Below are 26169 nucleotides of genomic sequence, written 5' to 3' on the forward strand. Positions count from 1 at the left end.
GGTTAAAGCAGTTTAAAGCCATAACACAGTTATTAACTAAGCAATATCTCTTCATTCATCAAGTTAGTGTGAATTAATTGATAAGAAAAACACAGAAATTGTGAACAAGCAACAAAGTTTTTTATAAACAATCTTATTTTAAAGTATCCGGACATGATGGAAGCAGGGTAACTCAGTTGTTACTACCATCAGGTGACGCAGACTGTTCATGTTACTTATGGTTATTATTTCTTCAGATAATTAACATAAAATGAAATAAACACTTAATTTAAATACAAAGTAGTACTTTAGTAAAAATATGTAAATATAATAAGGAAATGTAAAAAAGTAAACATATTCAATGCAGAAAATTGTCCACTACTATTATTACTATTGCTTTAACATCTTTAGATTATTATTATTACTCATGTATTCATGTAAAAACAGGATTTTACTGTTGTAGTTGGTGGAATTAATTTTATACAGGACTGCAACTAATTATTTCTATTATGGATGAACGGGCTGATTATGTTCTCCATTAATTGATTGATTGTAAAATTTCTGAATATAGAGAGAAATGCCGTCGTTACAGATTTCTCCTGGATTTACACATTGCTTGAAACGTCACAACTCAACTATAAAAGGTCTGATTGTTTCTAGGCATTTTAAGGCTAAAATGTTACATATTATACCTTTAAATAGTTAAATTGTTTCAGCTGCAATTGTACATTTGTATATATTTTATGTGCAAACTAGACACTCTCAAATGGCTGTAGTGGAGTAAAATAGTCCCATCTGAGATGTAGTGAACTAGAAGTATAAACTGGTGTAAGATTTAAATACTCGAGTATAAGTGCCTTAAATTTGTACGCAAGGACACCACTTGAGCAAATATACTTGGTTAAATTGTATTAGTATTTGGAGTGTAATTCTGGTGGAGAATAAAGGTCCTCTGATTTGAAATAACTTTTAATATACCCTTCTCAAAAATACAGCCAAATTTTGGCTAAAGAAATAAGAATCAGCCTTACGAAACAAACATGTCCGTTCACGTAATGTAAGGTAGAATGTAAACTCATCCTCATATCATTAGAAATCCCCCAAATATTTAAAAATATGACAGAGGACATGATCTTAGTAGCTAAAATCCTGTTGAGTCTGTGTGTTTGCATGTGTGGTGATAACATAGTGCAGTTTAAAGATAGGGCAGTTACAGGTGGAAACTGTGAGGTGCTGTCTGTGTAGGAAGAAGCGTGAACAAAAGAGGAAGATAATTCATCATGGACGATTTCTGTTTATCAGTAAAACATGGCCACTCACCCACAGAGACTGACAGAAAGGAAAGGTGATCAATACACTACTCATTGCCGTCATGACCTTAGTTCTTCCTCTTTTTCTCTGTCTTTAACATGTAATTACCCCGGTCACACATGGAGACTGTTAGACGCTGCTGACCAGCAGAGATTTTCCACTGTGACGGTTATGTTCAGGATTATAATAGTTCACATTTGGAGTTATTTTTACTGCAAGCTCAAGTCATTAATCATTTCCTTGCCTGGCTGATATCAGTCAGCAACTTTTTTGATGACAGATCAAATGTTTCAAAAGTCATTTTTCAAGGAAGACCTCAACAATTCTCTGGTATCATGTTTCTGGAAAAGAGGATATTCTGATTTCTTTGACTATATTTAAGGTTTGGCTGCTGGACAGACAAATCAAGCAGGCTGAAGATATCTGTGTGGACTTGGAGCAACTATAAACAATCCAGCACGTGAATTGATAATGAAATTAGTTGTAAGATCCATCTGTATACTCAGTGTTAATCTACATTTTAAAAAGGTGCTAATAACCTTGTTTCATATGATTACACTTTAGTGGATTTATTGGAGATTTAATTAGTAGTAAAGTCTTTGAAAACTGTCCGTTAAGAAATAAAGGAAATATCTGGACGCACAAAATTTCCAACACTATCCACTGTCCTAAAAAAAAGACATAAATGTGATCTGACAAGAACTTTAAATAAGAATACACAGTAGTTGTATTTCAAGCCTATGATTATTTTTCAGATGTTGTAGCAGCACAAAAGGTTTTTTAAATGTACAGTGTGTTACAGATTCATTAAAATGTTATTAAATAATGTAAAGCTCAATTAAAGATCTCATCAAAGGATAAGCACTTGAGTGAAAACCCTGAAATCTTGAGTGCAATTTAAAATCAAATAATGTGGGTTCAAATGATGAGCAGTGGTACAAATGTAATGTGACATCTGGACTAATAAAACAAGGATTTGATCTGGTAAAAACCTGTGCTTTTGTATTTTTTATTTCATGTATTTATTTTCCTGTTTTTGAAGCCTCCTTTTGTTTTAGTCATGTTCATCCCTTTTCTCTCACACTGTCTCTGTACCTTGTAAATGAGGTTTCTCTGTGTTTAAAATCAATCTGTAAAAATGGTTAAATATATATATAAAAAAAAGACAAAGGTTTCGCAGTTCTGTTGCTGCTGTGCTTTGATCGTCATAGCGCTGACATATTTTAAACCCACATTTGCAGATAACGGCTGTGAGAAGTGGAAAAAAAACTAATTGGTACATTTCGCATGCAGCCGCATTCCTGTTAAGTGAGTAATTCCTCTTTCAGGGTTTCCAGCAGTGTCTCACGCTACTATGACTATGTTATTTATAGCTTGATGTGGTAACAGTGGATTCTACGAATAGTTGGACTCTCCATCAATGAGAGTTATTCTTAGCGTCTCTCTGACCAGGTCAGTGAGGGAGATTCCTCTTTAAATGAAGTAATCTTGGTCATTGGCTTTTACAATGAGGTCATTAAAGCCTTCATTAGAAAACATGGCTGTCATATCTTTTCTTCTTCCTCTTCTTTTTCTAAAATTACATACTTTTTATATGCTATATACATTTCAATTTATTCTACTACGCTATTGTTATAGTTATAGTTGAAATAGAAAACACACTTGAACATAAACTTGTTAAGGTCATTGTTCTTCTGCAGATTGTTCCCTTTAACGCTGGCGTCATCTTGTGAATGTAATGCATTATTTCCACTGCATGTTACGGCTTAGATTCACTTTTTCATCGCAGGGAAAGATCAGGTGAAACGTTCTGACCTGCAGCGACCTTTAAGGACCTCCATCTGTTCAGCCAGCAGCAGCAAGCACCGGGAAGCTCACACTCTTTATGATGCTCTGTAGTTGTGAAAAAGAAAGTAAAAAGAAGTTTCACAATGACTTTCTGAATAGTGTGATGAGTGGAAAACGACAGTAATGAAGTGGTCATTACTTGTGAACTCATCATGAGCATCTTTACTTACAAGAAAAGGGTTATTTTAAAGAAGAGTTGTCCTGACACAGATAAGAGTATCGGTGTCTGCAGCGACACCAAGCAATGCACCAAAGCTATTATTGATTAGCTGGGAACAACAACAACTGTGCGGTGGTAGCAGAGACATATTATTAGTCAAGGTGACCAGTGTTTTCCCACCAAACATATGTACATTTATAAGCACACTGCTATCGCAGGGTAATGACGTATCGGTCAGTACTCAAGTCTCGGTATTGTGAAGGAAAAATGTTATCTGTTTTGTGAATGTCAGATAATATCTAACCACAGAAATGACAGCAACAACACAAGACCTGAACATATATGGACATGAAAGACTAACTCTCTATCTCTGCCCTCCGTCTTGTCACCCCTGTTGCATGATTATTCCATCTAAGCATCATTACTCATGACAACAATGCTTCCTCTTTTTGTGCGAAGCTGCAGTATATAAGATCCCAGTTCTCTGGTTAACTCCTTATCAGACTTTAAGCGGTCAGTAACTGAACAACGGGGCCGTTTTCAGCTGAGATCCAGAGTCAGATTTGTCACCGAGCAGCGTTTGAAGATGTGGACGAACCTCCTTATCATCCGCTGGATTTTCCTGCTCTCCGTGGCAGTTGCGATGATCGTGTCTTCAACAGAAGGTAAAACTGAAATGTTTGTTTATGTGAAATATGTGCAGGCAGCAGCTTTTGTCTTTTACAATTTAAATGGCACACAAAGAAACGCCTGTAACATTTAAAACTACTGTAAGGTGGACGATGTAAAGAGGGTAATTTTATTGTATTTAATTAGCACCTTATATTTCGTGGGTCCCTCCCAGTGTGTTACAGGTTACTTTTACTTACAATATTTGTGATATATTTCAGATGTAATGCTGTATAAGTAATTTTTCTCCTTGTGTGCTTGTCTTCAATCCAGTTGCTCAGCCCTGCTGTCTTCAAGTGTCCTCCAAGAAGGTACCGGTAGTCAGAGAGTGCTTTGAACAGGTCCCACGAATAGGCTGCAACCAAAGCGCCTTCATGTAAGCGAAACTCTTAAAAACACTTTCAGCGTTGGATTCAACCTAAAAAAAGTTCTGAGCTTCATTTTGTCTACTCTGTTTGAGTCTTAGAGGTAAAGGAGATCTCTGTTTTGTGTCTGTTTCCAGCGTTTCAATGAAGGTGGGGGGTAGGAGACTGTGCATCAATTCCACTGCTGAGTGGCTCCTGGAGAAGATAGAGCAGGTAAGCAACGGACTGGATTCATGTAGAGCAGGTTATCTACTGTCTCACCAATTTTTTCTTTTTTTTTAAATGAGCAGGATTACAGACGTCTTAAATGTTAACCTGCTTTTGACTTTTAAACCAAACTACCAAGTAAAGTGTCCTTTAGTACTGTATCATTTTAAAAGTGGAGCTCTTCCATTATGGGGATTCTTTAGACTTCTGCTCCACTCAACTAAACTTCTACTACTAAGAAATCTTGTACATTTAAGATAAGAAGTTTTATTGATCCCCCTCAGGGACATTTACTCGTTACAGCAGCTCAAGAGACAGGGAAATTAAAATAAATACTCAAGTAATACAATTAGACAAAAAGTACAAGTGGCCATAAAAGGATATAATAAAATATAACAACATAAATAATAACAGTAAAAAAAAAACAAATGCTGCATGGGATGAACTGAACTACATTAATCTGAAAGCTTTAGTCGGCTTTTACATACAAAGCATATGACCCCACAAATGAAATGTGATGTGTTTTGTAGATTAAAATATCCCTATATAAAGTCGTTAAATAAGCTTCTCTGTGACCTACTTTTACTTCTGATACTTTAAAGTCATAGTACTTTTATTTATGTGAAATATTGAACGCAGGGCTTTTACTTGTGGTAATACTTTTAATGCAGCAACACTCCTTTCACGCCACTTCCCTGCTTTACCAAGAGCTGAATAACTCAAATCCGAGCACAATCTCAGGCAGTAAAGAAAGTTCAACTCAACACCTGCCGTCTTTTAAGTGAAGAGATGTTTCAGGTAGAACCTATAATAAAACACGTAGGTGCTGAAAGTACTTACCCGCACATTTGTGGAGATGAAGCTGGTGTGAAATCACATCATAGTGACACCCGCTGGACGGTCCAAGTACTAGCAGAAACAGATCAAAGAGTCAATTTCTCGGATCAACAAAACAAGCTGAACTCATTTTTATAAACTCTAATGTGCATTTCTTCTGTTTCCTCTCCCCTGCAGAAAAAAGTGGTGTGTATTCCCATTTAATTAAACGGAGTCCTGGAAGTCGATGCCACGTGACCGAAAAACATCCCAGCAAAGCAGCTACTCAGAGCCTTTTCTGCTAATTTACTATTTATTCCTTTTACACAAATATCTATTTAAAATGTAAGTTATTTTTGTACTTAATTTTATATCAGTATCAAATCTGGATTTTGTGACTTTATTTTGTAAAGTAAAGGCAGAGTTCTTCTCTAACTTAAAATAAACCATGAGTGAGCAATGACGACTCTTGTTTCCCTACATGTATGTCTGTTAAGTGTCTGCTTTGGGCTGACTCACCTCACAAAAGGGGATTTCTGTGCTCGCTCAGTGTCACATTTCTGTCAAACCAGACGGTCAAACCTGAAATAAAGTACTGAGCAGGAAGAAATAAGAGGAATTAGGTATTTAAAAGCACATGCAGTCATTTAAATAGATACAGTATTTGCATTTCGATACAGAAGACACTAAAAAAGTAGAAATAACAAAATATAAGACAACCTGGCAAACTTCAAACGCCTTTAACGTTGACACTATATGAAAAACACACTTTCATATAAGATATAATTTAGAGTTGACAAAGTCAGATAATATATAAACATGTTACCCACAATTTGGCTCCCGGTCATTGAAAATAAAATGGCCAAAAGTATGAGGATGCTGCGACATTACACCCATACAGTATGTGATATATATCTATATATATATATATAGATATATAACAGGAAACGGGCAAACACAAACAGCACACTATCATCTCAATTATCACTATATTTAAACGGGATGTTTGCACATCTTTAAGTATTTAGAGTGTATATTATCATGATGGTGAACACTGATAAGAGATACACAACAAACCTAAACATATCTGATCATCAAACTTCACATTTTCTCGGTGTCAACACAGGTTCCTCTTTTAGAGTGAAGCTGCAACGCGTAAGATGCCACCTCTCCGGTTCACTCACCATCAGACTTTAGCGAGTAGAGCAGACAGAAAGTGAATATCAAAGCCGCTTACAGTCAGTGTTTGTGCCGTGCAGCGTTTGAAGATGTGGATGAGTCTCTGCGTCAGCCGCAGGATCTGTCTGCTCACCCTGGCTGGGGTGATGCTGGTCTCTGCATCAAAAGGTATGTAGATTCAGAATGTCTGTGGACAGGGATGGGGAGCAGTAAACTACTATGTGTAATTACACTACTAATTAATCTACATATTGAGGCAGATTTCAGCTTGTATTTCTCCTGAATTCTCCCACCTGGACTGAGGTTTCTGGGAGGAAGGTGAACTTGACAAATGGATAATGTATGCGAGACCAAAAGTGACATTCTTCACACTTTCTCTTGAACAGTGGGTTGTTGGTTTATGCTGACCTGCAGAAAAGTGGGCACTGGGGCGCTGGTATAGCTCAGTTGGTAGAGCAGGTGCACCATGTACAGAGGCTACAGTCCTCGACGATTTGACTCCCAGGCTGCCGATCATTTGGCACATGTCATCCCCCACTCTCTCCTCCCCATATTTCCTGTCTCTCTTCAGCTGTCCTATAAATAAATGCAAAAGCCAAAAAAGTAATCTTAAAACTCTTTGCAATAAACTCACTTGAGATATCTCAGAATAGGTTTTTAAAGAACCCTACTGCATGTCTGTTTTACAGTTATTAAAAACAGTATCTACTTTAGGATGAAATCTTCTTTGCAATACTTCCCGCACTCATCTGACAGAAGAGCTATAATTCAAGTCTTACTCTAATAGAAATGATGGTGGACAAAAACTCCGTGTTCTGCAGAGTTCGGCTGAAGATGAAGAGAGAAATCAGCAGTTTGAGTTTCACAAATCAAGAATGTATCTTGCAAGTGTACATCTTTAGATATACTCTGACTTGCAAGCCTTTACTTCTTTAATGACATTTGTTAATCGTTTGTTTTTTTGCTTTATGATTTTGTTTTTGTATCTTTCCCGGCAGCATTTTTAACTGGTGTATTTCTTGTCATATTATTATTTTTATTATAAGTTTACAAGTTAAAAAAGAAGGATTGTGAATCCGCGCACTGAAGAGCTTGCATGACTGCCCCAAAAGCAGAACTGTGGTGTAATAGTGGCCCAATGGCTAATACTCTTACAATGTAACGGCAATGTTGCTGGTTCCATTCCAGGCCAAGTCATTCAAAGTCATACCCGTTTCTCCGCTCAGGTTTTCTACATTTACCATCTTGTTTGTGGAACTATAACCTTCAGGAAACAAATGAGCTGCTGTACTCACATGCAGCCTGAGAGGAAGACACCTCTTTGAGGGGCTTTAAGGTTTTAGGTGGTCTCAGCGAACGCTCCTCCTGCATAGAGCAATATCTGTTGAAATACATCCGTGTGTTGGCACCTCAGCAGCACATGTTCAGCAAGCCGTCTTTGACCAACTTGTGAACTTTGAGTGGCACAGCAAAGTTATACACTCCTGTTTCTTCCAACTTAGACATTTTACTAAAATCAGATCTGTGTTATCCTTTCAGGAAAAGTCAATCATGTTTATATCTCCTTCTGTCTTTAAACTGACAATCTCGAGGATTTCAGTTTTGTTCTCTTGGGCGCCCCCTAATGGCGATATGCAGTAATTGCAGGAGGACACTTTACCCAGACGTCCACGGTCGGCTCCCCTTGTCACGGTTGTAACTCTTGATTTTCCTGGCTGACGGTCGCTTTCCTTTTCAGACTGTTTGCTTCATCTGAGCGTCGAGTTTGTTTCTTCTTCTTTGGATTTTCACTTCTTGTTGAAGTTGTATCTGTAGTCATCCATCTTTTCTTTGTTTGTTCAGCCATAGTAGATTACTGTTTACTCGCAACACTTGCAGAGACCGAAAAAAGCAGTATAGTAGTAGCAGCCTTAATCCTACAATGTTATTCACTGTGTGTTAATGTTACTGTGGAATAATGACAGTGTCTCTTTTTCTTCTTGTGTGTGTGTGTTGGTCCGTCACAGTGGATGCCCTTTTAAGGTTACCCTGCTGTACTTCAGGCGGCTTTTACACAAGTGAAGCAATCATGGAGTGCTTTAAACAGAAACCCAGAGTCGGCTGCAGATCAAGTGACTACCTGTAAGCACAGCATGCTTCACCTTGATTACTATATGAAACACTATACTACTAAAAAAACAATACCTCATGACACCAGCATCCTTTATTCCTCTGTTGTGGAAAAAAGCTTGATGTTATTTCTAAATAAACAAACGTTTTCATGGTTAAATGCTTCACAGGACCAAATATCTCTCCTGCTGGATCCTTTAGCTGCACTCAGCTCAAATCTGATTGCAAATGGACCTTTTTGAAATAATTATTAACAATCATAAAGAAAGGAAAACTGAGCTTTTAGGCTATGAAAATGTCTAATTTAATTCCTCTGTTTCCTCTTTTAAGGGTCAAAGTGGCTAGTGGAAAACTTCTGTGTATCAGCTCTGAGTCCAGGTGGATGCGAAAGCAGGTGCGGACGGTAAGAATCAGCATTCAAAACTAGTGTGTAGCCACGCTAGCCAATGCTAACATGAATATGACAACATGGTTATGTTTAGTAGACATGAAATGATAAACAGTCACCCCTGTGCTTTGATGGAACAATGACTGGTTTTACAACATGCTCCAGTAAACACAAATTCACAACAATGTAAAGAATTGATTGCTTTTCTCGTCCGTCTCCCTCTTCCTCTCTCCACCACAGGCTAAAGTAAGCTGTCGTCCAGAATTTGAATGAAATGAAAATTGAAGTGCAGCCGCAAAAACGAAGCAGCTACTGAGAGCTACTGCTGACGAACCCCTCATGGCTTTTATTGAGATTGCTATAACATTTTGTTTGTGTGATTATTTTTCTGCATGATTTACTACAGCTTTAAAAGCAGCTTTTAGCATTGTAGCATGTTTTTTTAGCATTATGTTGAAAGTTGTTTAAAAAATGAACCCCAAAACGAAAATAAACCGTTTAAAAAGTTCTGACTGAATCTTGATTTCCTGCAAGTTTACAGCAGTGGTGTAGCATAATAATGGCAGTGCATACAAACACTAGAGATAGACCGATTAATCAGCATCGGCCGATGTCTGCGCTTAGAGGCCGACTAAACAAAATATGTGTGCATACACAGGCGGCCTCGTCCGTGTGGCTGGCTTGAAGCATGCGCTTCACGGAGTCTGCTGCAGGTACATTCTCTACACAGTCTACACTCACTCCCAATAACACACCTGCCAGACGTCACATGCATACATCACACATAAGGGCACCTTTCTTAAAGGGGAAGGCTCTGCCATTAAACACCTAACTCGATAACAATAACTACAATAATTGTTTTTTATTTTTATGCAAGTTTATTCATTTTCATTCTCTCCCAAGTGCACAAATGCACTAAAACTTTATTTTTCATTCACATATATTAATTTTTTTTTTTTGATTACCTCTATTAATGTAAAATAAGTGTACTGCAGACAGAATGCAGATCTACTTGCAGATAATGCAACAACAGAGTTAAATAAATGTTCATTAAAGTTTTGCAATTTTGTGTCTCATTTGTTTTTATTATTAAATTGTTGTATTTTATCAAATACAAAAATAAGCAACAACATGATATCGGCCTCATACGTTGGCCATCGGCCACCCTGCCCTCTGAATATCTGCATCGGCATCGGCCACTGAAAACATATCTGTCGACCACTAACAAACACTCATACATGTTAGTGAGGATCGTGTTATTGCATGGCATGTGAAACCTTTTATCAGATCACGGTTACTGGAGAGATGAAGCAACAAAAAGAGGAGGAGGAGGCAGTTACTTCACATTAACGTTTGTTTGCATGACTGTGCAGAAGAACCCACAATGTTCATGTGTAATTAAGATGAAGTTAGAACTAAATATATTGTGTTCTAATGTCCAGTTTAAAAGTTAGAGAGGGATGGAAAAGGGATGCAAGACTTCAACAGTAAACAGACTTGAATCAATAAGAAACCATTCTGTACGTCAAATAGGTTTTTATGCATTTAAATACATTTTTGCACAAGTTATTTTGTAATGTAAAGGTTTGCAGCTGCTCCTGAACTATACTAAACCTATAAGCCTCTTTAAGGTGAAAGGTAATGAATGCATATCTTTAAACAGGAAGCCATCCAGAACAGAACAACTTGTATTTTCTCAAGAAATGTAAACTTCCCCTACACTTGGAGAACTTGGCCGCAGGCTTTATCTTCCCCTCCAGATGGAGACACAGCAGTGATGAACACTGACCTGGAACTGCCATGACTGCTGTCTGTTGTAACTGCAGACTGTTGAGGTAAGGAGTGTGTGCATGTGCTGCCAACCTACAAAAAAGTTCATCAGTGTTTCAGGGTTGCTACACGAAAAACTACCACTGATGTTTTTTGCTGCATGAAGAAAATAAAAAGTCTCATGAAAACATTGAACACGGTCGCGGGGGGCTGGAGCCGATCCCGGCTTTAGTTGGGCGAGATGCGGGGTTACACCTGGCCTGATCACCGTTCAATCACAGGGCTGACACATTTCCCACCAAAATTAATGTGTTGACGTGGCTTTTTCAGACCCAGGAAGACCCGCTAATAATTGCTGATTGTCTCTTTTCCCGTTGCCAGTGGAGTATCCTGCGTTCGGTCTCTTTTCTGCTGCGTCACCGTCTGACGTCACAAACGCGAGGGAGACACAAGGTTAGTAAAAAATAGTACGCACAAAGAACTTACATTAAGCAGCATGGAGGCCAGTGAAGATGTTACGGTGGTTAGGTCTTTTTTGTATCTATTACTCATTCAGTGTATCAAAGTCGCCGCTGACAAATTTGGGGAGACAGGAGGAATTTGTAGATCAGATGATAGCGGAGATTAGCGTGTCGACCGGGGTTTTGTGTTCCGATCGAGGCAGAGGCGATAATTACCCGGGTCTACTGCAGAGTCATTTGACCCAAGTCTGAATGCCGATAGTAACCTTTCCCCCCAAAGCAAAAACGGCAGGTGTTAAAGGGTTTTTTGACCAGTGGGAAAGAGGCTATAGAGACAGACAACCTTTCCTGCTCATATTTACACCTACAGGCAATTCAGAGTCAGCAATGAACCTAACAAGCATGTCTTTGGACTGTGGGAGGAAGCCAGAGTACCCATGCATGCACGGGGGGAACATGCAAACTCCACACAGACAGGCCTCCTTCATTCGAACTAGGAACCACTGTGCAGCCCTGTCATTGTGAGACACTTCTCTTTAAAACTCCAGACAATGCACGAGCACAGCTTTCCGTCCTGTTTAAAAAAAAGGTCCTCGGTTTTTAAACCTTGAGACAGCTGAGGTTAAACCTTTGACTGATTTCGTGCACCACCTCAGAACGGTCAGCAGTCAGACAGCCTCTCCAGAAGAGGAAGAGTTACAAAGACATTTCTAAGTTTTATTCATTTAACTTAATTTAGAATTAAAATCCTATCGAGGTTAAAGGCAGAAACGTCAGAAAACTTTGTCACCCAACTTTTGAAAAAGAAAAGAGCTGCAATGAAAAAGAAAAGAGCTGCAATGAAAAAGAAAAGAGCTGCAATGAAAAAGAAAAGAGCTGCAATGAGAGATATTCTCATTACAGTAAAGTAACACTTAATGTGAAAACGAGTGATGCACGAAGCTTTATCGTGAGCAGGCAGCTTGAAACACAAACTGAAAAAAACAAAGTGACGAAAAAATATGCATTTAAAGAGACAGTTATTTCCCAACAGATCCCTGTATTTCTTTGCTTAAATAATGTGAATATTGGATTTAAAAATGTCAGGTGGACACGAACAGAATCAATGAAAGACAAATGCATGTACGAGCAACCAACTACGAAGTCGGTACGTCAATGTTTTGGTTACAACTTATTTCTGCTGCACACAAGTGGGCAAAAAGTCTTCAAAGTCTGGGCCGACTCAAGAGAAATGTGAAACTTGCTGGTGTAGACACTTTTTTTGTCTGTAGGAAACATATCTACCAACAGTGACGACCACATCCGGCAGCTATTTTCACAACCTCCTATGGCTGATGGTTAGTTGTTGTAATTACTGCTGACATGTTGGTAGCAACTAACCATGGCCATTACATCACATCCTGTAAAGCAGGGGCATGAAGACACAGAACCTTGTGAATAATAATGCATGTACTGAAAGTCTTAGTAAGACACTGAGTGCGTATCTTTCTTTGTCAAACAGAAGTATGATTGATGTAGATCATGACTCAGTCGTCCTTTCAGCAGCTCTCCTATTTGGTTTGCCTTTTTGAACAACAGCCCTTCCTCATGTGTGGAAACCATGAAGTCACATATTCCCACTGTGAGATGCCATTCAATCAAAACCTTTCTCATTTAAGTTGTCTAAATATTAATCTATTCAATTCTTTTCAGGCAATAGAATGATGGTCTCATTCATCTTAACCACATGTACAGCACTGCTGAAGTGTTCACCCTCGGTCAGGTTACAGTAGGACGGATTGGAACTAGGCACAGGTGTGTAGATGGGAAAGCGGGGAAGGTTTTATTATTTATAGTGGCAGGAGGACACAGAATAGATTTCTTAGGTAGGCGTGCACAAAAAAATGTCCTGTTCAACCTCACTGCACTCTTGGAGATGGTTTTGCCCTCCATGACATCTGACTTGATGTCTTGACCTCTTCTTGTGTTTTCCAAGCTAGAAAGTCATAATTAAAATCAGTCAGTCAGACTGCTGGAGGGCATTGTTATTGTTCTCCTTTTATCAGTGGGATTAACGCTTACACTCAGCCAAACAGAGCAGAGATGAGTAGCTAGAAAGCATGGAAAATAAGAAGTTTCCATCCACACACAACACAATATTAAGGGTATCTTTTAATTTCATCGTCACGCAATCGTTTCCCTCCTAAGCCTCAGTTTAACTTCCTCTTTTCATCCCTTCAAGATGAACAATGTGTAGATTTTTCTGTTGCAGCCACGGCGCTTCTGCTACTGTAAGATACACGATTAGACAGTGTCTTTTTCTTCGGGTTTCACATTGCACGAGTCAATAAAGCGTCTCTTTTAATCAAGTTTCTCCTGATTTGAATATATTTGTGTAGTGTGTCAGGTTTAAGTTACAAAAGCTCATCCACATAGACACACATATTCGCTTTGGTTCTCACAAAGTTAAGAGCTTTATGTTTGATGCTATTTATAAAACAAAGTCAACAAGTCTCTATCTGTGTGGGTTTTCCTTTAGATGGGACTGTGTGGGAAACGCATCTGATACAATATACTGCTAGCACGATGTTTAAACTGATAGGGGGGAAATACAAGTCCAAAACAAGATTTTATCACCTCCTCAAAAGCTCTGTGGTTTCTTTTAACTCTTCAGACGATGACGGCTTTATTTAAAGTTTAGTTAAACACATAATCATGAGGAACACTGAGGCCTTAATCCTGGTCCTATAAGGGTTTAATTAAGATTTAATCCATGCACATTTAACTTCAACTTCCTCCTCTTTAAGGTATCTAAAAGTATAATATGTGTCAGAACTGCTGCATGTTAGCTGAGATGATTTCATAGGAACTATGAGAGGGTATGTGAAATCTAGAATTTGTTTCTCCTTGGAACCTTTCGTCAAAACTACCTCCAGTGAAACAGTGAATAAATACTCGTATCATATCATTAATCATCTGCTACTTATGTATATATCACTCATGACCATCGAAAACAGGTAGCAACAACCACCAAACTGTGCTTATTTTAGCACTTGCATGTGTGGGCTCTATAAGTGTTATTTTGAGTAAACATGTGTCAGGTTGCTTCTCAGAAAGATGTTGCCTGTTTGTCGGTGGTTTGACATTCCTCTGAGGGCTTAGACAGATTCTCTGCTGAGTGGTGGAGGTGTTAAAGTACACCTTAAAAACACACTTGCGAGAAGCACGTCGTCAGCACTGTCCTCGGCCAAACCCTCCCCCACAGACAAAACCTTCCTGCACTTACCAATAAATATCGAAACATCTGTCAGCTTGTGCACAGTCAATCATCACCAGCCTGAAGGTCAAAATGTCAGCCAGGATCCTGTCCATCACTCTCCTCCTGTTCGTTGTGTGCGCCCAGTGCTCTGCAATCAGCTGTAAGTACCAATTAATAACAGCAACACATTAAACTGAGTTATTATTTCAAACAAACATTAAACTAAAGAGATATTAAAACATCTTCATCGCTTTGTGAATTGACTCGCCCACTTGTTTTTCTTTCAGTATGTTTTAACCTTTCACTTACTTCTACCTTACAGTCTTCCTGCTTCACTCTGCACGGTCTCTTTGTAGCCATATATCTGTCTCATCTTGTTTCATGTTGCTCTGCGTGGCCTCTGTGTGTGTCATGTTTAGTACTTGATGTGGTCTTCATACTGCTCTTGCAGCTGATGGGTTTCTCGTTGAGAATGTTCTATTTAGATTCACATATTTATAAGACAATAAGACCAACTTACTTGTTTGTCATCTGATGTATTAACGACATTGATTAGAGAAATGCATTTGCAGATACTGTATGTTACTGTGCATTGTTCTTGCAAAGTGTCTAATATTATTTGAGTAAAAGTCTTAAAGTATCTGATCTTTTTTGTACTCAAGTATCAAAAGTATTTTGCTCATATTATTTGCACTTAAGTATTGAAAGTAAAAGCACAAGTACACGATGTTAATAGAAAAGAAAGTGGTCAGAATTTCAAGAATTATGAACTTTATTCTTTAACTTAAACCACTTTCAAAAATAAGTAATAACAAGTAAAACAAGGTCTTCACAACTTAAGATCCGTTTTTCCTTTTGATAATCGACCTCTATTTTATTGCTATTTTATGCACTCTGGGCCCCTTATTTACAAAACACACGTCTTAATTGTGTAAAATAATTTGAGGTGTGTACCTCACATTTGATGCACACCTGCTATTATGAAATATTTATACATTAATACATTAATGAGGCGTAGTGTCCGCTGTTTCCCTCATCATCTGCTGCTACTGCTCTCTCTCTCTCGTATAGCCTATATATTACCTGCTAGTGTTTCTCTCTCCTTCTCTATTTATCATCCCCGTCTGTCTGTCTGTCTGTCTGTCCGACTCTGATCACATAGTAATGGCACACTAATCAAACAATAGCACCTACAATCGAAGAGAAACGTACATAATCTAATTAGCCGACATTTTTGGAACTTCAGGGTCCAACTTCTTACCCTTACTACTGTTTTGGAACAATCAGAAAAAAATGAGTTGTGTTTTTTCCTGCAATGACATGATTGCTGCGACATCTCTGCTCTTGTTCTGCTGTAACTTGTGTCGGGTGGGAGGTACGTAACGAGTGAGTGGTGAGCAGAGGAAAAAGGGCCGGGAAGTTAACAATCTTCTTCTGCTTCGAGGATTTCACCGCAGTTGGCGCCAACGATGTTGCATTACTGCCACCGTCGGTGTTCAACCTCTCCGTTTCTGTTTATCTAAGCCGTATTTTCAGTTAAAAAAATGCGCACTCATTAGAACGAGAAATGTCTCACGATCGACGAAGTAACAAAGATTGTTCTGGGATGTGTATCTGATGATGTATATCGTGTAGAAGCACTTAATTGCACTAATTTGAACTCACTTTACTCAAATGTTTGATGTTAATTCTTCACAGTGTTAAAAGAGTCAGAGTCAGACAGGACATGTCACTGGCTGTAATAACCCACGTAAGGGATGCCACCTGTCTTCCAGACTGTATAGGTACATGGTTATAAAAATATAATAAAATCTACTGATTTACTTTTTCCCCCTCTGATAGGACTTTCTGCGTGAAAGCTATTTGCCTTGGCCAATGACAGAATGTATTTCTCATCCATCTCTGTGTCCCCCTCAGTGCGAGGCCCTTCAAAGCGTGCTCCTTCTCCATGCTGCACTAAGGCCTCATTTGTAAATGTCAGTGCTGAGGTGGTCCGGGACACATATCGTCAACAACACGCCCACTCTCCCTGTGTGAACGCTTTTGTGTAAGTAAATAAATGTTGTCCAACACACACACGCACACAAACACACACACGCACATCTAATTTTTTTTCTTCTTTTTTCAGTTTCAACATGAAAAACGGACAACTGGCCTGCATTAATCCCAATGCTGCGTGGGCCAAAGAACGTGAGTAGTTCCAACATACACACACGAACACCGTACATACAGCAGCATATCAAGAGAAATTAACACTTTCTTATCTCTCTCTCTGCTCTTTAGTCACTGCCAATATGACGAGGCAGTGAAGCATCCACGCTGGTCTGAGCGAAACATTTTCCTGCTGCTGCTGCTGCTGCTGACCACCCCCCCTGCCGCCGTTCAGTATATTATGCAGTGTATACTCACTGTAATAATCCCCCTTTCATGCACAATCCTCGCAGCTTACAACTGAGCTCTGCAGAAAGTGATACATCAAGCAATAAATAAACCTCCCAAAATATGAAGTGTGTCTTTTTTTGGATTCATAAATACTTTTTACAGATCTCAGTCTTTCTAAAGGTAAAGTCCCATTGCTTAGTTTAAATGAAACATTAACCTTTAGGCTGTTTTGAGGAAGAAAAACACTGCAACTTAAGCAGACGAGTGACAGAAATGCTGATGGAGTTAGGAGGGTATTTTTGATTGACTACAATATGAACAGACCTCTAAGGGATATGATGACAACACTTAATTTAAATTGACAAAGACATCCTAAAGAAGATGAAGATGTGACGGAGAACACAGTTTGCTTTGTTCCATTCCTGCAGGAGTTGTTTTATAATTTCTGTCAAAGCTCGTGCAAAAGGTCGTTTACGGCTGCATTAGTTGCACAAAAGGTTTCACAAGGTTATTGGAATTTTTTTGATAATGTTAATACAATTTAGCACGTCACATTTTGTTAATACTCGAAGTATCGTACACAAGACAAAGGTTAGTTTGCTATCAGAATCAGAACATGTACATCTGATGAAAAGAAGTTCTCTGCTTTTATAGCTGGGAACGTCTCCTTCAGTCAAAGCTGTTTTTTCTCTGTAAACATCTTTATCTGGTTTCACTCCCATAGAGATTATCAGGCAATTTGCTCCCCTCCTACACGCTCTCATCCTCGGTCTTTTCCGACAGTTTACAGCTAAATAAACTCTTTTTTCACATTCCCATGACCCAGAGCACAACCTTTTACAAGCATCATGACAGGATGAGACCACTTATCTGGACAGACTTTTACTACCTGTCAGGCATGTTATATTTCCATACAGTGTTAACATGTACAAACCACTGTGGTTGTGCACACAGTACATAAATGTGCTGTTGCATTTGTAAGCAGTCCGGCTAAGATTCACCTGGTTAAAGGTACAGTAACCTAAAAAAGTGGAAAATAAACGGGATGACGTGTGCTGTTGCTGCAATAAAAATATAAAAATATGAAGTGTAATATACACAGATAGATAGAATATAACATAAGATTAAGTTCTAGGGAACCCTGATTAAAAGTTAAACTGCAGTAATATTTGTAATCCCCTTTCAAAATTACCCTGCAATAATACATGGAAGATGGCACTGACACAAATCATCAGTTTGAAATATAAAGTGGACTTCAGCGCCATCTTGTGGAATTTGCAGGTATGAAGTAACTTTGAAATGCAAAACTGAAACGTTTGAATACTCAGTTGACAGTTTATAAAGTATGCCTTGATTACTAATGTAGTCTGATATGACAATCTTGCTTTAGACGCTCTCATTATGAAGATCAATATTTTCTCATGTCTTGTTTCAGAGGTCTTTATGATCTTTTTAGAGGCTGCAGTTTGTGCTGGACTTGAATTGTATTGCTTTAAACCAACAGGTGTTTCTGTTATTTTGTGCTCCCCTTTCAGATCAAAGCACCCAAGCACAACAGATAAATTACCATAAAGTAACTCACAGACTTACTGAATCAGCTGGAGCCTAGTGTGACCTTCGACTTGATGAGCAGGAGACTAGATGTGATCTTTTAGGTGCGGGGTCAACAACCTTAAAAAGAAAATAATCATTTTTCATGGGAAAGACAGTCATGCTGTAACATTTTCATGTACACAAAAATACATTTTTAATTTACTGTGTTTCCCATATCTTCACCATCAGGAAGAGGCTACCACTTATGTAGCATATAAATGTTTCAAGTATTGTCTAGTAGGTCAAAGCTGCATACGCAACAACTGCAAGTAAGGCGAAAACTACATACAATAAAAAAACACTTCTTCTCTTGCCTGAAAATGTGGCATTTCCTGCTTATTTAACACACATAATTTGGCTGATTCAAGCTAAAGTTAAATTGGCATGCTGCTTCCCAGACACTCGAGATTATGAAGCACATGGTGCCCCATCTGGAGGCGAGATGAGGGACTGAGAGATGGAAGGAAGATCAAGAGAGATGAGAAAACCACAGGAGGAATAGTGAAAGGGCACAGATTGATAGATGGTTGAAAGGAGGAGGAGGGATGGATGAAAACACAGACTGTGGCTCTCTCAGGGGGCTAATTGAAAACATGGAGGTGAAGGAGAAGTCATGAGGACTGCAGTGTGTTTATCTTCTCTGGTGAGTGGAAGACACTTGTGTGGGGCTAAGTGCTTTTGTGCTCGAACCTTAAATTGAGCTTTTATCTTTTAGAGCAAAGACATCACAAAGTGACAACATTTTACCCACCCCTAACTTCTTCAAAGGGCATTTTGAGAGATTTCACTTTTGTAATGCCCTCATGTTATATTCATAATACATTAATGAGTTTCCCATGTCAATGTCCCATGCCATTTTCATAGGGTAAAAAAACACTTAGCGAGTGGTTATCTAGCTAGCGACTAATATTAGCGTTTAGCCAGCAACGTCATACGCGAAATTAGCATATGACGTTAGCTAATGTTTTGCTATTTGCTATTTACACCATTTTTTACGTTAAAAGTTTGGATGTAACACACGTTTATATTTACATATATTCATTACTTATACTTTGTATTGGAGAAGCATTACTTTTTAAAAACGAAATTATGGTTTACAGGGTCATTTCTTACCAAAACCGTTGGAAGACGTTTCACTGAAATAACGATGAACTTACTTAGTTATGATGAAGGCTTTGCTCTGATTGGTCATAAGGACAGCAGTTGGTTTACGCTTGTCCAATCAGGACGCTTGTAGGCGGAAAAGAGGAAATAAGCAGGATTTCTGTCCCTAAGAACCGGATATCAAAAAAAGAAAAGAAAAAGACACTACAAAAACCCTTTAGTTTATCACAAAGCATTCAAATTCACCTTATTACTTATATACCAGCTTTAGATACATATTTTTAATCAAAGGACAGAAATGGGATGCAAAATTGTAATCTACAAACCAACCAAAGCTCTCAGATAAATTAGTGGGTTAAAAACAGTAAAATCGGAAGATATGGACTTTTTTGTAAATATCCTTATATTATGATATGGCCAACATGACTTCACCTTGTTCCCAGTTATTTCTATTAAAGGCAAAAATGGCTTTTGGAGCCAAAGATTTTTTAAAAACACTGATAAATGTAAACTGAAAAGGAGAAGGGGTAAAATAGTAAGCAGCTTAGCCTGAAAGATACAGCCCATAATCCAAAGTAAATATAACCTCCACAAAAGGAAAAATAAAGCCTCCCAAAATAAATGTGTTTCACAACCGAGTTCAATTTCCTCTATTTATCAATGGAGCAACATGCTCTCTTCCTCATTGACCTCTGACCTTTGATAGCATGGGTCAGTGTGAGCTGTCAAGTGCAGATAAACACACACAGCAGTGGTGGGTTTACTTTCTGCCAATGGAAACATAAATAGAAAGAGATAAGGGCAGAAAAGTGTCTGTATCCGTGTACTGAGATTTAACAAGTATTTCTCTTCTATTCATTTGTGTCAGAGGTTAAAATATAAATCTTATTCCAGTGAAGAAAAAAGTTATCACAAAGAAAGAGCCTAGGTGCTTTACATATACCCTAATAAAGTCAAAATATTTAAATACATGTGTGTGTGTGTGTGTGTCAGAGAAAGAATAACATGACTTAGTTTCCCTGATACAAACTTTTATACATAAAAGATTTGGAGTCACAGGTTTACAGGTTGTATTCAAGGCTACAAATCTCCCTCAGATTCATGTATATTACCAACAGTTATAAACTCAACTGTGTAAAAAAATAAGACACAAAATACAAAACATTCCTTCTCTATAAAAGGCAAAGTATGCTTTTTGGCTTTTTGTAAGTAGAGCTGAAATCCAGCTAGAGATAAGCCACACTGTTGAAGGTTTTAATGGTGTGGCTGTAACTGAATTTTGCATGTGGTCAATATCACTTTCAAGATTCAGAAATGATAGAAACATCTTTGGGGAATTTAATTTTTTTTCTTAATTAATTTACTTAATTTGAGGGGAAAAAATTGGTCTCACATAATGATCCACAGTTTCAGATCCTGAAGACTAAAATTCTGTTGAGAAAACAACAAAATTGTCCAATTCAAAGGCGTCCGAACAAAATGTAAAAAGCCACATCCCGTATTTGCACAAAAAACACAAAAAACAAACAATTGAACAAAAATATGTACGGACAATGATAAACATGAGCTACAATAACATCTTTGTTTCCTCAACTCTCCCAAGGGAATGTCTCTGTATCCTCTTTATGATACTACTTTCCGACATGGAGGGACCTTAAAGGATTACAAAAAAATCTGAGGGGTTGTGAGATGATCGACCATTCATTTCCGCACACTCAAACTGCTGGCTAATTTGACCTGATTGGGCTGTTAAAATCAGTGATTCTCCGCCACATGTTCAGACTTCTGCAACAAGTTGATTATGGCTTATTTTAAATGCTCTTTTTTTTGAAGACTCTCCTTCCAAAAAGGAGATGTTGACCAAAGAATTCACACAAAAAACACATAAAAATGATATGTACCAGTATAAAAACCTCTGCGGCAATGAAACCAGAATCTATTCAAACTAGTAGCTGTCTTCAGACGGCTCGGCTGTCTCCCAGAAATACATGACAGCTGAGTAAAGAGTAAAGTGTGTTCCAAAATTAATGCAGTATTTTGGAATGATATTGGGCTTTTGAAACATCTTTATATTATGATATTTCATCATATGAAAGAATAAAAAGTCAGTGACTTGATGCAGGTGTTCTGCATGATGTCTGCAGGCACCGTCTCGTGTGCGTCATGAATTTAAGACCACTGTGAAGAAAGTCTTCAGGAGGTAAACACAGGCCGACAACAAGGCTTCCATCAGAGAGTCTGCAGGTGATGCATTCAGTCGCTGCAGCAGCAAAGATACGTCTGTAAAAGCTTCCATGAGTCAAATTCGGATCACCACTGTGCATAGTCGCTCTAAATTCGAGCATTAGTTCTTCGCACAAACATAATGGGCTTCTGTCCCCGGTCAGAGCACCGTGGTCTCAGTCTGCAGGATGGACTGGGCTCGGGAGTTTCTGGGAAACTGAGCCGAGTTTTCGTTGCCGTTTCTGCTGACTGACGTGGCGTGCAGCCTGTAGTCCCGCCCCACGTAACGCTTTAGAGATAAACTCCTCCACGTCCTCCTCAGCTCGCTCTGCACCTGTTTATAATCAAACAGTTTTATGAACCCAGGAAATTCAGTCAAAGAATTAGGTTTGAAAACGTGTGTGTGTACACTCACCTCGCTGTTGAGGAAACAATAGAGGACAGCAACAATCAGACCCTAAAACAAACACATACACAATTATTAAGCATCATCTTTAGTTTTGAATTTCAGCAGAAGGGCCTCTGACAAGAAAGCAAAAATATGTGTAAGTTATTAGCCGTATATTTGGAGGCTTTTGGTGTAAAGGTAACCTGTGATTGTTACCTGGAAGGATCCGAGGCCGAGATCGAAGAAGATCTTGGTTTTCTTCATGGCCTGGTCAGCCGGCTCCATCAGGTAGACAAACACCACGTAGTTTACCCCGAACAGAGGGATCAGCAGGAGGGTGGACTTAGCCAGACGGCTAGAGAACACACACACACAGTTATGCAGAAATCGGGAACACAGATTAGGCAAAAATGTTTCTCTAACACAAGGACGAACCAACGATGTTTTCAAAAGCTTCTGTTATTCACAAAATGTGTATTCATAAGCCATGTGTTTAGTGTAAAGTGCTGCATTATCTTTCTCTCCTGCAGAAATGTAATCGTGTATGAACGGGTCTATGAGTATTTAAATCATGTATTAATAGAAACAGTCTGATTGTCTGTAATGCCTAGGACCAGCTGTCAGATGATGCATGTAGTCAGAGGTCAGAGGGGATGTGTCCTGAGCGCGTACCTGTACTGCGATCTCACGTTTCCTCCGACATCAGTGCAGCGCAGCTTCTGCACCAGGATGCGGATGATGCTGATGAACAGAATAAAGTTGATCTTGTAGAAAAAACACAAAGCATGGAGGCAGAGACACGTTAGCAAACATTATATACTGTTTGAAAAGATGTATAGGATGGTAGAAGTTTGACTGTAGGTTCATAAAAATGTTCCTCATTAGGACAGGATGTTGGTGCGAAACTCACGATGACAGATGCCATGATGGGCCAGTTGATGAGTCTGTTGGGGATCGGGTTCTCGTTCATCTCCCAACACCTGAAAAGAAGAGAAAAGTTTAATTTGCCTTATTGGTTAAAAAAGGTCGTTTGATCTTTGCAGATTGGATTGAATGTGTTGTAATTCTGGCTGCAGTACCGATAGAGGCCACTAGAGGCTGAGCGGTAAAATGAAGACACTCACCTCGTGTCCTCCAGGTTTATCCTACATACGGTCCACGCAACCATGAAAACAAAAGGGATTCCTGAGAGACGGAGAGAAAGACTGTTTAGATTCTCACTCCGTCAGACACTGAACATCCTCACCAGGTGCCACGCAGGAAATACGACGTCCTCGTGTGTACATTAAACAGCTGGAGCAGAATAGTGGGAGTGAGGTAATGGATGGTGGAAGGGGGCGTCACGTGGCAGCAGCTGTTTACAACCCGACCTTTTATGAAGAACACTGGGCAACTTCACCAGCATGACACACCGTCTGTCTATCTGTGTGTGAGGGCACGGGAGACTTTTCTTGTAAGATATTTTGTGCACAATTATGCGTTAGGCTCGTTCCTGAGAGACAACTTTCAACTGGTTTCATGCCAAGACTTACATGAGAGGATAGATACCACTCTTGAGTCTGTGAAGCTACCTCCAGGAGATAGGTAGCTTAGCTTAGCATGAAGAAACAGAAACAAGCTTTTTACTCTTTTTGTATGGATCAAAAACTTTGCTCGCTTTAGACAAAGAAAGGCTAGCTGTTTCCAGTCTCTATGCTAAGCTAAGCTAAGATAACTGTTTCCTATGCCATCATATTTACAGTAAAGACATGAGAGTGGTTTTGATCTTCTTATCAAACTCTCTGCAACAAAGTTAAAGTGAATATTTCCCACAATGTTCAGCTTTTCATTCACAATGTTAAAGGAGCAATTCACTCCTGGAAAAGGCAGCTGTCAGTCAAAGCTGGTGTTCTCTGTTATCGATCAATAATATTAGAATTTGGCGCCATAGCTGTGGAGAAAGTTGTACAAACAGCTCGTGGTTTCGCCCATTCTACATTCCTACAACACCCAGAGTGCATTGCACCCTTCCCTCTGAAAGGAACGGCCCAGCCAGAGACGCTGGAGTGAAATACTACAGTTTCGCTGCAGACAACGGGACAGAGCGGGACAGGATCTGTCATACGAAAGAGTCATGACATCGAAGGCGGGCGTCCTAATGTAAACACTGGGACATATTACAGAGTGACTGTGATTTATTTTCATTAATTTAGATACATCTTGTACTGATCATGCGCCTCCTTAACGCGGTTTAAAGAAAATGTTTTCAGAAGTGATCTGAATCATGGCCAAAAAGCAGAAAGGAAGTCAGTGTTAAAAACCAAACAAGATTTCATCTGCAGAGGTCCCGTTGTGTTGCAGCCTACCCCAGCCGATGAGCATGTAGATGGAGAGGCGGGTGGAGTAGTTGTGGATGACGAGCAGCAGCATGTGCAGGTAGAGACCCTCCGCCAGCAGCCAGAAGAAGTTGGCCATGATGAAGTAGTTAAAGAACACCAGGCTGGCCTTACAGCCCACCTACAACAACAACAACAACAACAAAATACTTCAGTATGCACTTTATTTTTGGAGCTGCAGGCATTCAAGATTTACTAATGCACCAGTGAGCAAAGTAGCATCAACTTTAGGCCACATTTAAAAGCATCTCTACTTACATATTTGGTTAAACTGGACTTTCAGGGACATCAGGCTGTGTAAGCCCGGCTAACTGATACGATCCAGTGAACGCTCTCTCTCAGTTTACAAAATGGACCCAGCTAATGTTAGCATTCAACCACTTCCCAGTCTATGTTAAATAGCGTTAGCTGTGACTGAAGGAAAGGAATAAATTCCTTGCTAACAGTTACGTTAACTAGCTTACGGTAATGTTAGCCAGGAATAGGTGCAATGCTAGCATTAGCTGAAGTAGCTTTGGGGGTATAAAATGAAATAGGAAATAAACAGGTTATAAGTACGTCCCTCCATTTTTACTATCCGTTGTCTTTTTAGTTGCTGATCAAAAGGGAAGCGGTAGAATAATAATGGCGCCAGATGCCGTGAGGTTAGCCGTTACTGGATTGCTATTTAGTTTTAATGTTTTGAGTCAGCTCAGGTAGCTTGGAACCTCGAGCGAGGTGTAAACAAGAAGTGCCAAGAACTATCCCTGACTTCTGTCATCATTCAGTTAAAGCGAGTCAAATCGTGACGTACCACACACGGTTAATGAGGCATTAGAAGTCAAAACCAACAACACCAGAAAAGCTGAAAGAAAAGGTCCTCTTAAGTAGTGTAAAACATGTGTGTGTGTGTGTGTGTGTGTGTGTGTGTGTGTATGAAGTCACCAGTGAGGACTGCATGCTGCAGTCTGTGTTTTCATCGTCTGAGAAGAGCAGAGTGTCTTTGGTCAGCACGGCCACGGCTCGCAGCATGAACGATACAAACAGGTTCAGATGGATGTAGTTCCTCGTGCAGTGGAGCCTCCTGCATGTACACACACACACACACACACACACACACACACAGAAGAGAGAAGAATGTCGACAAGTGTGTTTACAGAGAGCGTCGGGGTGTGAATCCAGTGAAGGATGTGGGATCTAAACACGCTGATAGCGGCCGAGTGAACATCTGGAGCTGATCCAGGCTGAGCTGCAGCGCTCATCACTCTCACACAGCAAACTGTTATCACCCTGTGCGTTAGGAAACATTCACAGAGTGTATATGTATGTTTATAATAAAAATCCTGAGGGATCTTTAATATACCCTCAGTTTAAAGGTATCCTGACTTCACGGGGTTAAGTTAAACCTCGGGGATAAAGGCCTTTGCACAGCACGTCTGATATGTTCAGCACACAAGTTTGACTCTACATTCATAAGAAGTTTAAATAATCTGATATTTTTGCGTTTAATTCAAGATGCAGCGTCTGCTGGATTTATAAACATCCATCCATTTTCTTCAGCTTATCCGGGGCCGCGTCGCGGTGGCAGCAGGCTGAGCAACGTGACCCAGACGTCCCTCTCCTCA

At 39.3% G+C, this 26169-nt stretch overlaps 1 protein-coding gene across 1 annotated transcript in view; it reads right to left on the reverse strand.

Annotated features, from left to right (window-relative positions):
• Positions 1–21265: 21265 nt before the first annotated feature.
• The window catches only part of LOC138595948 (vasoactive intestinal polypeptide receptor 2-like), a 24234-nt gene continuing 19330 nt past the window's right edge, over positions 21266–26169 (reverse strand). The window contains exons 7-14 of the mRNA XM_069667484.1: positions 25490–25628; positions 24536–24686; positions 23315–23375; positions 23101–23170; positions 22863–22954; positions 22407–22545; positions 22218–22259; positions 21266–22136 (exon numbers count right to left, since the gene is read on the reverse strand). Coding sequence (XP_069523585.1) covers positions 21963–22136; positions 22218–22259; positions 22407–22545; positions 22863–22954; positions 23101–23170; positions 23315–23375; positions 24536–24686; positions 25490–25628 — 868 coding nt within the window. The 3' untranslated portion in view covers positions 21266–21962. The remainder of the gene's footprint in view (positions 22137–22217; positions 22260–22406; positions 22546–22862; positions 22955–23100; positions 23171–23314; positions 23376–24535; positions 24687–25489; positions 25629–26169) is intronic.

This window comes from Semicossyphus pulcher, unplaced genomic scaffold, assembly GCF_022749685.1.
Source record: "Semicossyphus pulcher isolate SPU_LCO1_2020_fin unplaced genomic scaffold, fSemPul1.0.p SCAF_18, whole genome shotgun sequence".
NCBI lineage: Eukaryota > Metazoa > Chordata > Actinopteri > Labriformes > Labridae > Semicossyphus > Semicossyphus pulcher.